The sequence below is a fragment of the Stegodyphus dumicola genome, chromosome 7 (assembly GCF_044657685.1).
Source record: "Stegodyphus dumicola isolate Sdum_Otavi_A_Nest chromosome 7, ASM4465768v1".
Lineage (NCBI taxonomy): Eukaryota > Metazoa > Arthropoda > Arachnida > Araneae > Eresidae > Stegodyphus > Stegodyphus dumicola.
In genome coordinates this window covers 26,915,707-26,932,293 of record NC_140774.1, presented here as the reverse complement: position 1 = coordinate 26,932,293, position 16,587 = coordinate 26,915,707, and the positions used below count along the sequence as shown (strand labels likewise).

The 16,587-nt window shown below is 31.7% G+C and overlaps 1 protein-coding gene across 1 annotated transcript in view; it reads left to right on the top strand.

Annotated features, from left to right (window-relative positions):
- The window catches only part of LOC146996136 (cytochrome P450 3A11-like), a 60,554-nt gene that overhangs the window by 32,909 nt on the left and 11,058 nt on the right, over positions 1-16,587 (top strand). Inside the window, exons 8-12 of the mRNA XM_085820003.1 lie at positions 4,506-4,618; positions 5,459-5,627; positions 5,882-6,042; positions 11,001-11,089; positions 13,893-14,039. Coding sequence (XP_085676129.1) covers positions 4,506-4,618; positions 5,459-5,627; positions 5,882-6,042; positions 11,001-11,089; positions 13,893-14,039 — 679 coding nt within the window. The remainder of the gene's footprint in view (positions 1-4,505; positions 4,619-5,458; positions 5,628-5,881; positions 6,043-11,000; positions 11,090-13,892; positions 14,040-16,587) is intronic.

The following is a 16,587-nucleotide window of genomic DNA, read 5'->3' as shown; positions in this document are numbered from 1 at the left end:
TGCGCCAGAATTCATCTGTTGTGCTAACTGGCGGGTATTTGCCCCTGGAGATAAGACGTAAATGCAGTGGCTGCCCCCAGCAACTCCTATTGTAGGATTGTTTGTAGTCTCACGCTGATAAGCTTTCCTATCCTGCTCATTGTTATCAGCCCGGTCAGACTGCTATTTTAATTTTAATTTTACACACTTTTCATGTTTTAAGCTCGCTAATAAAAACTCACTTTGTAAGTAAATCAAAAAAATTGGGGGTCATTACAAAAAGGTTTTTTTTTAATTTGCCACATTTAAATATTAGGAGCAGTAGTAGTTTGCGATAAACATAAAATAAGCTAGTAAACTTGCCAAGTACCTTTAAATAGCAATGATATGCGCGGTGATATAATTTCGAAGAATTACTTCTTCTGTGCTGCATAAATGAATATGGATGAATTATTTAAATGACAGTAGTAAAATTCGAATCGTATTTGGATACAACATTAATAAATAATCCTTTAGTAATAAAAATTGATAGTACACGTAATATAGTTTTTTTGCAAATCCTCCAGTCTAACTAAAAACAAAATTTGTAGGAAGTGTGTGTATTTAATTACGGCAAAGCACAATAGGGCTATCTGCCTAAGGGGAGGGATGCCTTCGTGGAGGACTTTCTATGGGAAACTGGCTCGTATACACGTTACACATGGGGAAAACCACGAAAACACCCATGCAGCCAGCCCGTTCGCGGGATTCGAACCTCAGACCGAACTACCAGTGTTCAGCGACTTTACCGCTCGGCCGCTGGTGGGCTCTAAAATATTTGTAGGAAAATAATAGATTGACTTCTGGCTAAAATAATAAAACTTCTAAAATTACATTCCAGACTAACTGAAAAAGAACATACTCAATTATTGTTTGAAACTTAAACAATGCTGATTTATAACTGAAATATGTACTTCATGAAGACAGTTTAAGTTATATAGCCTCTTATTTCTTATTTTCCCTGCATTTAAATATACTTGTCTCATAATACCTTGTTTAAATTATCAAAAATTTTCCAAGAATTGTGATATACATTTAGCAAAAAATACTAAATATATATATTATGTCAATAAGCAGAATGTTTTGAGCTATATCCTAGAATTTTAAGGAGAAGGTATTTCTTACAGAAGTCAATGCAAATAACTTTCTAACTAATTTCTTTATTATCTTCTTTGTGATATGTATATATAAATGCATACTATAATACATAGGAAATATTATAAAACAGAAAAAATTGTTATTTTAAAGATATTTATTATAATAATAATTTTATTCATAAATTTTTATTCATGTTAGTAATATTATTTATGTTTACTATTTTAAAAATGTTAACTGAGATTTTTTTTCAGTTTGATTAAAAATAAATTAAGTAAACCAAATTAATTCATTAAATGAGGTAAAAATTAAACAAATTACATTTTGGTAAAAACTCTAAAATTTTAAATTTTAGCAAAATCAAAGCTTTTTTATAACACATAAAGAATATTTTATTATTAACATTCTTTCTTCAATATAAATTAATAAATGTAATAATTATTCTTTAAATAGAACTGGTTTGTTAAATATATATCTTATTTTTTTTCTTTCGATTGTAACTTTTCCGATATCTCTTTACACCATTATATGCTTCTGATCCCTAAATAATGCTTATTTATTGCTCGAATTAAGTTCACAACATGGTTTGCAGTTGGGCCTTGATATAGCATATGGCAGGATAAAGAATGAAAAATGTTTCTTCCAATAAAGTATTCTAATATAATTGACAATAATATGCTAACTATTTCGGTTATTTAAAACTATTTTGAAAAGTTTCCTCCGTTTCTTTGCATACATACAAACCATCATTCGATGGAAAAACTAAGCTTCCATTGTTCTTTTGCATGATTAATGAATGAAGGTTAATATCTCCATTAGTACGAAGAGCAAAATTGCATTTTTAACAGTTGAGCTTCTAAATTTGTAATGATAAAACCAGCAATGTGTGCTGTTGAAGATTCCTTCAAATCTTTAAAATGTTTGGTTAGATCAAGTCCAGTATGTAATATAAAAAATTCCCTTTAAAATCTTCACAATTAATATTAACAAATATAATTTGCGATGTTAAGAAGTTATATCTTTCCTTTTGTCTTATAATGCGAATCCCTTAGAAAAATTTATGGCTTTAATATGTGTTAGTTTCGATGATAATGAATTTTCTAATGAAACATTATTTTTTACATACAATTTAGTAGCTTCCTTATAGAGAGAAAGTCAGAATAAAATAAAAAAGCTTTTATATAGTTAAATATTTAAATAAGTATTAAAAGTTTTTTCGAAATACAATCCAGCTTAAATACTAATAAAAGAATTAAAAGAGAACTCAGTTTGAACCTCAGAACATATTTTATTAATATTTAATGTTGGCCATCAATTAGTGATTAATATACAACCTAAAATTGATTGAATTTTACTTGCATATAAAAATATTAATTTTAATTACGTAATTTAACGCAAAACGAATATTAGGTAATTTAAAATTACATAAATAAAATCAGTAAAACTTTCATTTCCAAAAAATGCTTCATATAATTAATTATAATCAAATAACCATAATTACACCATGCTATAAGACATTATTATACGTATATTATCTATTAAAATGCTAATAAAGAGCATTAAAATAATTCGTTACATCCAGCATATCTCTGATGTAAACTATAGAGAGTCACTTTTAATACAAAAACGAAAACGTTTTGGGAACTATAACGCAAAAAAGGGGAAACCATCGAAAAGGAAGGAAAATGTAAATTACATTATATGTAGAAAACGATGTATAACTATGAAAGCTTAAGTTTTCATTTTTAATACATCATTTCTTTCTAAACATCCTATAGCAGAACAACAAACCATTGTATCACTTTTAAGTTTAAAAATATCGAAATTATGGTCGAGATTATCAACGCACACGACATCTTATTGGAATGAATAAATGCACGAGGCCGATAAAAGAAAGGGAATGTGGGAGTGAAAAACCGAGTCGTTTCTGGCTTCAAGTTTGGAACACGATATCTCTTCAATCTACTGCTTGACTTCGTAGTATCGTCAGGCTAATCTCTATGCAGATATTGACAAACATCCCCAAAAATGAGAGATCTTGAGAACACGCCAGGTAAGACAGGCGAGCTGGCTATCGAGGAAACCAGTGGCGTAGCTAGGGTGGGGCAAAGGGGGACATCCGTCCTCGGGCGCAGCATCCAAGGGGCGCCAAATTGATAATACACATTACAGAATGAAATGTTTTCCATTATTGGAACACAGAAAGGAGCACAAAATCTCTAGGTATCCCCGGGCGCTGAAAACCTTAGCTACGCCACTGGAGGAAGCGTAAGATAGAATGGACAATACGCAGTCTCGCATGGCCTTGTTGGAAGATTGGGCAACACAGGCCCCAAAAATATGACGCAATCATGGGTATTAAAATATTAACAGTATATCGGTGGCTAGTCAAAGAACAGAATATGCGGGCTAGAGTGAAAAAGATGTGTAAACAGTAGTACCTTACACAGTCTACATGATCGACCGGTATGACAGTGAAGAATGTTAGCTTACAACTTTAATTTCCGTTGGTGCCTTCCCCACACGCATACGGTTCTGATGATGGGGTATAAGCAAACGCGCGATTCATCTGAATTGAAGACGTCATTCTTTTGACGCGTCCATGCATGTCGTAGAATGCACCATTAGAGATGCTGATTCCTGTGCTGTAGCATCAAGGGAAGCCAAAGTAATGGTTGCCTTGCTGGTAATCCGTTGCGTTACCTTACTTGCAGATAGTTGGGTTATGCAATACATATACTAGTTTCCTGACCCAAGATAAGTGATGGGGCTATAAGATCCACAGGAGCTACGTGGACAAATTTTTGTTGTCTCGGACACAGATGAATGTGGGCAATTGAGAAATCGTGCATTGCGCTGTATGGCCCAGTTTGAAAATTCTTATAAAAGACCCGTTATAATGTTTCTTCCGCGATCGAATTAGTAGACGCGCTAGTATAAATTTCTTCTTTATACACGAGATATAACATAACCTCCAACAAGCACACACACACACGAACAAAACAAAAAAAAAAAAAAAAAAAAAGAGTAATCATGATACCTGAATGAAAAATCGGCATTTCGATCTGCTTTTCTATAGCGCTTCGATACTCTTGCTTGCAACGCATGTATGCCGTGAAACACTTCATATTATGATATGCTGTGCCCTTGTTTTAGGATTATTGTGCACTTCTTTCATCGTTACGTCTTTGTGGTGTTAAGTTATCGTTATGTCTTCGTGGTGCAACAGTTTTAATAGCCAGCAGTGTATATTAATGTAAATTCATTAGTATTTCTTTTTTTCAGTGTAAACATGAAAAAAAGGCTTTAAATGAAAACAAAACATATGTTCTTTAAATTTAAATTTAAAAATTTAATATTTAGAATTTAAAAACTTTTTTTTTTTTTTTCAGTGATGACGCCGCGGTGGTTGGTTGAGACTTTAAGAATCAAAAGCATGAAGTCAACAGAATTTTTCCGGAATGTGACTCTAGAAGTAATTAAAGAAAGAAAGAAAACAGGTCAAGTGAGTAAATGCACGTTATTAAAAATGGAATCATTAGTTTAGTCATCATTTCTGGAATTGTGAGAACATTGCATGAACTTTTGTCCAACGAACGGTAAGACTACCATTTCAAATAGTATCATTTACTTATAATGCAACATAATCATACGGTATGAAATTGAGAAATAAGATCTTCATGCAAATACTTTTGGTATTCCTGTTATATAATGGCATAAAAACGACTAACTATTTATATCATCAAAAATTATTAATTCCTTTAGTATTAAAGTATACTTAACAAACAATCCCTTTCCAATCATTGTTAGCACTGGAAATATTCCATATATTAATGCCTCTTGTAACACTATTTGACCACGAATGGAGCTACTCTGTTGGGCAAACTATCAAAATATTTAATCTACACTACTTCATCTAGTTGGTGTTTCGGGTGAAACGCAAACAAATGAGGCTATTCAATAATGCTCTTTAATTGGTAGATTTAGTGATTTATGCAATGATGTTTTATAGCTGTTTTATGTAACATAATTATTACTTCTGTTTTAATGTAAAAATATTTTTTCTTTCATTACTAAGCTATAATTTAAAGAGGAAAATAAAACCAGAAGAAAAAGTACTGTCTTGCGATACCACATTATCCATTCTTATGCATATTTGTGCTCAGTTACATTTCCGTGGCGAGACACGTTGATTTTCCGTTGTATGAAATACATTATTATTAGGCATTTTAGTGTCATCGAAAATTAGTCTATTTAATGTTACTACTTCTATATATATGAATTGTTTTTCCGAGTAATATAAATTGAGAAAAGTTTAATAACCATATTATTTTCATGCATTTAGAGATACAATGATATTCTACAACTTATGATGGATGCTGCGGATGAAGAGGTTCAAGAATCTGGAAAATCAGCTGGTTCAGGTTCTAAATCAGTTGAGACGAACGAAGATGATGCAGACCAGTTCGGAAGTTTGACGACCACTGGAATAGCTGCACCCTTGAAGTACACTAGTAAGTCTAAAATTATTCCTTTTTATGAAAACAAATCTTTTTAATTCTAGAAAATGGATTACAGAGTGGCACATAAAAGCATCATATTTTTGTCTTGTTCTATTGTAAACTTATATCAGAAATTTTAATAAAGTATAATTATGCTAGAAATTGTTGGTTAATATTATTTATACTAAAAATTCTTTAGTTTTCTAGTTTCCGAAATTTTTAGCTAGTGTTTCCTTTGTAACGGTTATGGAAAAAATACTTTGCAGAACTCTCTCAAGACGAACTCATTGCTCAGTCTGTGATGTTTTTCTTTGCCGCCCACGAAACAACTGCATCAACCCTCAGCTACATGGCTTATTCTCTTGCTTTAAACCCAGAGTGTCAAGAAAAGCTCATACAAGAAGTAGATGATGCTTTCAATAAACATGTGAGTAAAGTTTCTTAAATTCATTTCTTCAACAAAACCAAAGACAGAACTAAGCTGCGCAAAGCATGAGGACAGTAAAAAGCATGATGGCAAAGGATGACTAACCTACCACAAAATAAAAGTGATTACACAGAAAGATCAGTCTTGATAGTCTGCGATACTGTTATATACTAAGTCATAACAGAAATGCAAAGGTTAAAATAAGTAATAGTAACAGGAAATGATATATTCTGTGATTTTTAACAGGCCATGTAAATTCTTACTATGTTTGCTTTTCGGACATGTTAGCTTTTTTCGCTATCTTGTAATCCAGTCTGACCCACATTTGCTTCACTATTGTCTAAACTTCTTGAGTGATAATTATTGTAATTCAACAAATCTGTTTCCTTAGAATACGCTAATAAGATTCTGATTCGCTTTCAAATGACTTTCCAATAACATCAGCGGTAAATTACCTAATAGGTAAAGTAACTGGGAGCTGCTGACTACTGACCATTTCCTAACTGGTCTCTTCGACTATTGGGCATCATGATACTTCAAATTGCGCTAGTCTTTTGAGGGTGCATTAAAGACAAAATAATTCTTTTGCCTCATCCTGAATACGAATAGAACTGAAATAGCAGTCAGCAAAATTGCAGTGTGAAATGCTATGCAGAATCGAATATAGGCCTAGCTGAATTAGAGATTATACATTTGATGTACTGTGATGGCATGAAGGGCATACATTCGATGCTGGAGAACATCGAGAATGAGTAAGGTCTGTAAAAATTCTAAAAATTTCTCTCTCCATTAGCAGTGATACCGTAACTTTTTCTGTTACGATGCAATGGCGGTTTGAAATCGTTATGCTTCAGGTACGCTTATTGAGAAATTTTTATAACTCTTCTTTCCTTCTTCGTTAAAAAGTATGACTGAGAATAAAATTAGCTTTTCCGTAAGTAATAATAACAAGCAATATTCGGTTTTTTAAATAATTCTGTTTATTTACTGTACGTTGTTAACAATTACTAGCGATTAGGTCTATAGTAAATAAAAATTCAAACAGCTCTGAAACAGAATTTTGATATTTAAAATCACCTGAATACAAAATAAACACATTCGTAGTCAACCTCTCAATTCATTTATACTTTAGTAAGCAATTGTTGAAAGAATGTATTTATTATTTCCGAGAGTAATATATGTTTCTTAATTCATCTTCAACTTTGAATCGTATAAACAGTTTTAATAATTTTGATCTTTACAATAATTTGCAATTTACCATTAAAAGTGAATTGATTGATGAAAATAATGATGATTATTGTTGACTAATCTTCGTCATGAATGTCCGTATTTTATATTTTAATGTGTAATGATAGCTAAAAGAAATTACCAGCGCTTGTCTAAAGTCTGTTTTAAATTTTCTCATAATGCGGTTTAGACTTTTTTTTTTTTTTTTTTTTCGGCAAGGCGTGTTTTATAAGTAATGTATAAAGGATTTAAGAAATAATATTCAGAATACAATCGCTATATTGTTACGAATTTTGTACATATGTAAATAATTTTTCTATAATGTAACGTGAATGGCCTCAAAAGAGTGAAGTTTCATTGGAAAAGTTACTGGGGCAATTACATCATACGCCATTTACCTCAGTGTTAATGAGGTAAATAGCTTGCACTGTCTCGACAATTGCAAGATAGCGCCAAGCTGGCAACGTTTTCGGTAACTAATTTTTGTCGCCATATTTTGTGAGAAATCAACAAATGAGCGCCGTACTTGGTGACTGTTCGCCGACATTTTAGTTCGATCTCCGTTTAACTGTAATTGATCTATACACAAATATATGTAATTGTATGCCCCTATATGTTACTGTAACTGTATCTGACTCTATATCTAACTGAAACTGTGTATGTCTTCGAGAAACCGAAGGTAATGGAAATTTCTCTACGGCGGGGGAAAACTATATAAGAATAGAGAGAGCATCGGTTCTTCGTGTTTAGTTCAGATTTGAGTTTGGAGTTCTCCGTGTAAGCTTCGCTCTTTAGATGCGTTGTGTTCAATATTCATAGTAGTTTGAAATGATAACTATTGCACTGTCATGCTGAGAAAAACTGCACAAATACTTTTGTGAAAAGTTCCAGAACTGTAAAGTTTTTCTTTCGGGAAAATAAATTTTATTAGGCTATCATTGGTTCTTTGTGCGTTCAATCCATTACGAAATTGTACGCACGTTACTATATTGTTCTTTCAACTAACACAGAAATATAAATTCATGATCAATTTTAGAAACTTATATAGATAGTTGTATAGCGTTGATAGGCCAATCAGAGAAACAAAAATTGTTGATAATTCAATTTTCGAAAACTGTCAGAATAAGTCTTATGAAAATATTAAAAAAACTTTAATTTTAAAATAAAAAAGAACATATGCAAAACAAAAAATAAAGCGCGCATTCTGATCTCTTGTCATGCATAGTAATTGCAGTGAATGTATACTAAAAAAAAATCTCAAAGTATAAAAAGAACGAACTCGAAAACTTAGCAACTGTAACGTAGTATTTTGTGAGGAGGAACAGATTTTGTACACTGCATCTAGTATAAAGTTTTATATGCCGAAGCTCGTATAAAACCGAATGTTGAAGAAAACAATATTCTTACTTCTGTGACTTCAGTATGCAGTCCTTTTAAATATATGCTTTGATTGATATATTAGTAGACCCTGCGTCATTTCTTCGTAGAATATATTTCTGGAAATACAGTTTAAGTCTCTGGTTACGGTTTTCTAAATATCTTCATTGTTATTAAAATAATTTCTTTTGCGGTGAGAGTAGTACTTTCTTTTTCTTTTTGTGTCTTGATGTGGGAGAATGTAGTTTACAAATGCTAATGGTCAAATACGGGTTGCTTGAGATCTGTAAAACTTTTATGGAAGCTTCTTGATGAAGAATGGAAGTGAGTGACGGCGCATTATCGTGCAGTAGAAACTGGATATTCGATTGAGTTTTCGGGCCGAACGCACTGAATTTTGTTCACATGGTTGTCCATTTCGTCTTTATAAAATATAAAAAAAGACCTCAGATCTGTTTCTCAAAAATATTTTTTTTTTGCCAATTATCCCTTTTCAAATTAAAAAAATAGGTCATCAACATGATCTCTACTCTAGATTTCAGCTTTCTATATATTGAAAACAAATTACTCATTTATAAGGTCGTCTTGCAATCTATGCTAAGTTATGCTTGTCCGGTCTGGGTATACTCATGTAAATCTTCAGGAAAAAATTGCAAACTGCCCAGAACAGTGTTCTAAGGCAGATTTCGGACGCGGCATGGCACATTCGTAATTACACTATTTATGAGAAGCTTGGCATTGTCAAACTCCGAATTTTACTATCATCTTGCTGAAAGATTTCATTGTCGTATGAGAAATAGTAACACCACTAAACTGCGAATTTAAAATTATGATCTTTCGACCGTTGGTATGACTTTTCGCATTTGGTCACCATTGCTGATTGTACCAGCTCGTTCTGATGCTTCTCCCCAATATCCAATATTTTCTAGTACGAATTTTAATACTTTTTATATTATTAGAAAGAAAAAACAAATATTAGTATAAATATATATGTATAATTTTATTATAATTCGTCTTGAGATTAAGTCTCAAGTCATTTAAGTTAAGTCTTAGGTCTGAGATTCTGAAGTCGCATAAGTTGAGATTCTATTTCGAAGCTTTGTATTTTTCGATTCGGGGTAGGGTGCGTCCCAGTATCCGGATGTCGTAAACACCGTTCCACAAGAGAGACTCTAGATTTCTGCAAGCGAAGTTTCTGTAGTCGCGATGATCCTTCTCCAACACAACAAATAGTTGCCGTTTTGCCTCAGAAACGTAAACAAAGCACCAAGTTATATGAGAAAAGGAAGATAACTTTTCATTTGACAGTAAAGCTTCTTTGCTCAGGTTTTGAATCCGCAGATGTTCTAATCTACGAGAATAGATGCTCATCCAGAGCTGAATTAATCATTAGCAATATAAACACGTGCTTAGGACATCAAAGTAAAAAGGCACCACAAAAAGCTCTCCCTGCGATTTAACCAATGCGTATCCAGTGCATCTAAACTAAGAGTGAGAAAGAAGGAGTAGTGAAAAAATAGACGTAACTGTATATGAAAGCAACCAAAATCTGTTAAATATTTAAGCCTGTAAAAGTCTTTATCCGGCTCTGTGTCCAATAGTAAAGCAAGTGCATCTGTTGCTTTTAAATAACATATTTTGTTCATCAATAACAGATACATTAAATTTCAAAGATACTTATAATTTGATAGACTTGAATGAAAAGTGAAACAACGCATCGAAGTCAAGCAACGCAGAATCTTGTTTCAATACTGCTAAATCATTGTAGATGCATTGTGTACCAGTGTGATAGTAATGCTCTGAGTATCGAATGCGTTATCAATTAAAATATGAATTTTTTTACTTCATAATCTGCTGTATAAAACGAATTTCCACTAAAAATACCATCTTGAGCTATAAACACTGTTTATGAAAAGACAGAAAATTAATAATAATGGGTATTACATTAAGCTATTACAGCTAATGTTATATAGCTGATTACTCTGGCATTTATATTGCATAACACATTCCTATTACTACACTAACTGAAATGGAGAGATCTGAAGTATGAATATCCCTTAAATATTTAATATTTCAGCAAAGAACATGTAAAGTATCTTTAATCTCGAAGATATGATCAAGTGATTAATATCACGATTCACTAGATATTAATTTATGAATACCATTTTGTTTCTGAATTAAAAAGATAGAAATGCAACTGTATTGCCGTCCTGTAATATTCAAATAGCATTTCAGTTAAGGTTTTAAGTAAAATTTATATCAATTAAGACTAAAGGTCATTTCTGCAGTTTTCGTTTATTAAAAGTCTGAATTCAGTATTCTAGTAAAACTATCATTTTCAACATTTCTTACAGGGTCAAATAGACCATGACGTTGTAAGGGACATGAAGTATTTAGACTGTGTTGTTTCAGAAACTTTACGAATGTATCCAGCGGCGACAGCGTAAGTATTTTACAACTGCATACGTTTTTAAATTATAAGAAAGTTACATAAATTTGTCTTCTTAAAAAAGTATAACTCGATTGGGTATTTGACAGAGCAGCAAGTGTGAAAAACGAGCTTGCTTTTATTTATAACACATTCAGATTTCAAGAACTTAACTTCTTTTAGCTAATGTATTGCAATTTTTCAATTTGTTTCTTAACTTATGGAAACCAAAAGTTATATCATATATATATATATATATATATATATAGATATAGATATATATACAGAGGGTGTTTACATATTTTTAGAAAGATTTCAATAAAGAGTTTTAAAAAAAGCACATGATCTGGAATAAAAATTTCTGGCAACAGCTTATTACTTGAAATAGGAAATATTATCTGCTATTTTTAAATTTATTCTTCTTTCAAAATGTCGCACCTAAACAAGCTATGGATTGAAGAGTATGTTTTTGCGCTTTTCAAAGAGAACTATTCCTATTTCATAATACAAAAACGTTGTGATATAGAGGTTATTAATTTATAAGAGCAAAATAAACAACATTATCATGAGGGAAAGGAAAGAGTGTCAGGCATTACTTCTACTTGGAAAGAAGACTCTAAACGTATACCTGAAAAGGTACGTACTCTTTCTAATGTTTCTAAAGTTAAATTGTTGGTAACAAGAGAAAATCTGCCTATCAATTGCAAAGCTTTATCTGTAGCAACAATAAATAAATCAAGATTTGCAGCTTAAAAATTTAAAAAACAGAATGTTCACCAGCTTTTGCCGAGGTATGTGACTCAACGCGGAACAATGTGCGTAACCCTGTATGAAAACAATTTAGCTGAAAATGAATGGAAAGGCATTGGAACCTTTGATGAAGCATGGGTTTATCTAAATAACTGCAACAAAAAATGGTCTGTTTATTATGGAAAATGAACAGAAAAAATTGTACAAAATTGGTTCCGTTAAGAAAGTTTCACTGAGGGGGTTTATGGTTGTTAAAGGATTCTGTTACAATGAAATTTAAAATAAGAAGAATGGGAAAAAATGTTAAAATTAACTCAATGCACTGTCATCAAGAGAAAGTTTACATCCGATATTAACAAAAAAAATGCCATTTCTTTATCCCATTGACCTTCTAAAACCTTATTAAGACAAAGCAAGAAGTCATACTTCGAAAAGTACCACTGCATTCCTTGAAAAACAAAATGAAAACCGGGACAGGTATTGTATACCTTTTCAACGTATTCCTGGGAAGTCCCCTGAAGTTTCGCCTAGGCAGTATTGTGCTTTTGGTTTGTTTGAAAGAGTTCTTCCTAAGCGCAGACTCACCACAATTGATGGAATCTGGAAAGTAGTGGAACAGGAATGGAAATTAATACCCCTGAAAATTATCAAAAAGCCCTCCTGCCATGGAAATCACGATGCAGACTAATCCGCATAAAATGCTGTCAGACTGAACATTTATGATAATTTTATGTAATGATATGTAGTAACAATTTTATCTGATTGCATAGAACATGATAATGGAGCTAGTGGATAACAATATAGTTGCAGTCATGGTAGTTGAACACAGCTTTATTTTTGAAAATTATTCTTCAGTAAAAAATACACTGTTGAACTGGCGTAAAACTTACCGTTCATCCTTATTCTTTTGCATTCGCACTTTTCATAAATTTATCAAAATGTATTTGAAATAAGCAACAGAAATGGCAGATTTTATCAAGACCGAGAAGCTCAGAAGAATGAGTAGATTAGGATATGTATGTCAATGAAGTTGTAGTTTCATTTTATTTCAGTTGGTTATTAAAGCTTTTGGCCGTAAATTTTATCATTGCTACTGGATAAAAGAACTGTTGCATTAAGTATATATTTGCATATTAAGTGTTTTGTAAGAGCCATGCGATAGGAGTTCATTTTGAAATGACACAATTTAGAAAGATTTATTGTAAACAGTTGCTATTTTTAGAGCAGTAAGAAAGAATAACTAATTTAAGTAATAAAATTGAGGGATTATTGCAAATTAATGTTTGAATGTTACCTTACACACACAAAAACATATATATATACAAGCGTGTGTAAGATATTTGTAATTAAACAAAGTAAACAGAGATTACTTTTTAAAACTCATGTAAAAATTAAACCTAGAAACAAACAGTTTAGCTTTTACAACTCAAAAGTGAGGTTTAAGTTAAAATTTATATGTTAAAACTATAAAAAGAAATTTTACTTGATGGAAAAATTTTTAATTAATAACTTTTGGCTAAATGTCAATAATTTGAAAGATTAATATAAAGTTGTGTCAGTCACATTCTTTTTCAAAGAGACAGACTTGTCTAAATTAATCTTAATGGCCATTTTTCTTATGTTGTGTCTAGGTGAATTTAAACTGTAATTTAATAATCTTTATGCAATTAAATATTACATCGTAAACAGTTAAATAAGTGAACTTCATCCAGATGCAGCCCTGTACGACTCTACTATACAACCCTGTATGTCTGAATGTCGTGTATACATGCTGTAATGAATCTGGAAAAAGTCAACGATGACCATACTGTTTGTCGAATCAAAAGAAAAAAAGAGACGAAAGAGGGGAAGAATGATTTTTAAGATTAATTCATAACTCTTTTAATACTTAGGTATTTCAGTCCTTTTTTTTTTTTTAAATTTTTTTAAGCTATTCATGCAAATATTGTGAGAAATTTATCTCGAAAATTTTATCAAACTATATTTACTATATTTAGTTAATAGTAAACTATATTTACTATTAACTAAATTTTATCAAACTTTATAAAATAAACTTTTCCCTTTTCAGAACAGAGAGAGAGGCTGTAACAGATTACAAATTGGGAAATACTGGAATAATCATTGAAAAGGGGAAAAGAGTCACTATTCCAATATATGCTATGCATTACGACCCAGAATTTTTTACAGAACCAGAGAAGTTCGATCCAGAGAGATGGTAAAATTTTATTTTCAACAGCTCTTTTTTATTAACTTCATATATTTCGTTCTGGTGTTTTTTTTTTTTTTTTTTTTTTTTTTTTTTTTATTTCATGCAATTAACATCCGATTAACCGGCATAATACACCCCACGGATAACCCAAAATTATCGTTAATCTGTTTATAAGTTCGTTTTATTATATAAATTAATGTGTTTTAGGATAATAATTTTCCCACCATTCCATAGTTAGGAAACTTAATTGTTTTTTTTAGATAGGGCCCGATTAATCTGGCTTGGGCTGACTGTAAATTAATCTAGAAAATTGAAGGATGGCTTTTGCTATAGTTTATGAAGTATGTTCTGAACGGGGCTGGTTTTAACGTGTTTATTCTAAAATAACAGATGTGACTGAGAAATGGACCTGACATACGGAAGAAAAGAAAGCAATATTGAGAATAATTTTACTAAAGTTCAATAATCATTTTGTCTGACACGGATTAAAGAAGTGTTTATTGAATTTCCGTAATTTAATTCTGTGACAAGATACAAGAAAGTTCGTTAAATTGTTCTAGCAGAAAAGATTTCATATCAATCTTAATTTTCAATTCGAGCAATCCTATCAGCGTCCATTCTTTTTTCTTGAGGATTTCTTGAAACATTCGTTATTTCCTCGCAGGAAATTTACCCATATCATAGAACTGATATGAAGACCGCTTTCCCAACAAGAACACTCGGAAGAAATTCCATTAAGTCGTTACAAGAAAATGCTAATGCAAATGGATGATTCACAATGAGTGCAAATTCTAATTGATGGCCGATTTGTCTCTTAGACACGTATAAGAAGCCACCAATACGAATCCTGCTCCTTCACTGAAAACCGCATGATTATTTGGGCATTAGACGCTGTTGCAAACAATTACACGAAAAAAATGGCCTGGATTGTTATGCGAACAGGGTTCGTACGGTCCTTAAAAGTCCTTAATTTTTTCAAAAATGACTTTTGGTCCTTAAAAGTCCTTAATTTTGGCCAAAATGTATAAAAGGTCCTTAATTTTGCTCATTTGACATTTCTTATCATTTCTAATGATTGCCATTCTAAGTGTGAATTACGATTTCTCATGAATATGGAATTAAAATTACTCGGCTCTTAACCAATCTGTTGGCGGATTTGCGTTGCAAACGATAAAAAAAAACAATTAGCTACCCGAACGAAAGTATCGGTGTCTGATTGGCTATTCACCCAATCTTTCGAAACAGATGTTATCCATAAATTTAGGCAGATTGTGACGAAAGCGTGAAGCCGGAAGTTCTTTAAGAGGCGAAAGTGATGATGAAGGTGCTCGAGAAAAAAAAAGGGGGGGGGGATTCTGAAAATATTTGCCAAAATTAGAGCAATCCCAACCTGGAAACCCACAACCCTTCCGACGCGAATAGGAACGAGATGCCTGGAAAGTGCATTTTCAATAAACTGTGGCTTCATCAAGCTGACTACAAAGACTGGATATTGATGGACGGCAATTCTTAAAAGTGGTCTTTGTCTGAAACAAATTGAAATTTCTAGAATGGGAGAGTCAGCGCTGAAAATTCCCATGAAAATTAAGTTTCGTTTTATCATTTCAATTTGTTTTTACACGGTTTTGCTTAGCTTAATTTCTGTGTTTGTTTCAATTAAGCCATAAATTAATTTTTTATCACCTTCTACGGAGTTTATTCTTTTTTGCACATATAGTAATATGTATGGGATATCGGAATTATGAGTTTATTTCTGCAGAGGGTCTGTTATCGATTTCGCGAGAAATCTGTTGTCTCCATTTCGATTTTAGGTCGCCAAGGGCAAATTCGGTAACGCTAGCCGAGAAAAAGTGAAGTTCGGAAATACGTTTTGAAGCTTCAATAGACAATTAAGTATTTGGTTTAAACCTATGTTGTTGATAGCAACGCGTAATTTTTGCTAATGGCGATACAATTATTAGTTGAAAATAACTAACTAATTAAAATTTTTTTTTATATTTTTAAAGCTGAAAACAACTAATTGAAACTAATTTTCCTGAATTAAGTAGACGCAAAATTAACTTTCATGAATTACTAAAGTTATTGGGTTGAAGTTTAACTGAAAATATACATTCCGTATTATATATATATATATATTTTGAGATTTTTCCGGATATTAGATCATTTTAAATCTACTAAGGTGGCACGAAGAAATTATAAAATTGAAAATATGAAATCGTGATTTATGAAATAATGAAGCATTTATGATTAATAATTAAAGGTTATCAAAATTTACAAAAGAAAAGAGCTTAATATTTATATGTTTACTTTATTAAACATTTCTTTCAATGTGAGTTGTTTAATTTGTTTTCTCTGCTAATACTTCAGACTAATACTATAGACATATAATTTCTTGTTCAGTTATTAAGTTCCATTGTTCAAGTCCTGTAATTGCTGTGTCGAGAATTCCGAATAACTTGTCAATCAAAATTTTTTCTCTTTAGTAACCTCTCTGTTACTTTCTTCACTATCGGTAGCTGTGTTTTCTGGATTTTATGTGATAGTAGCTTTATGT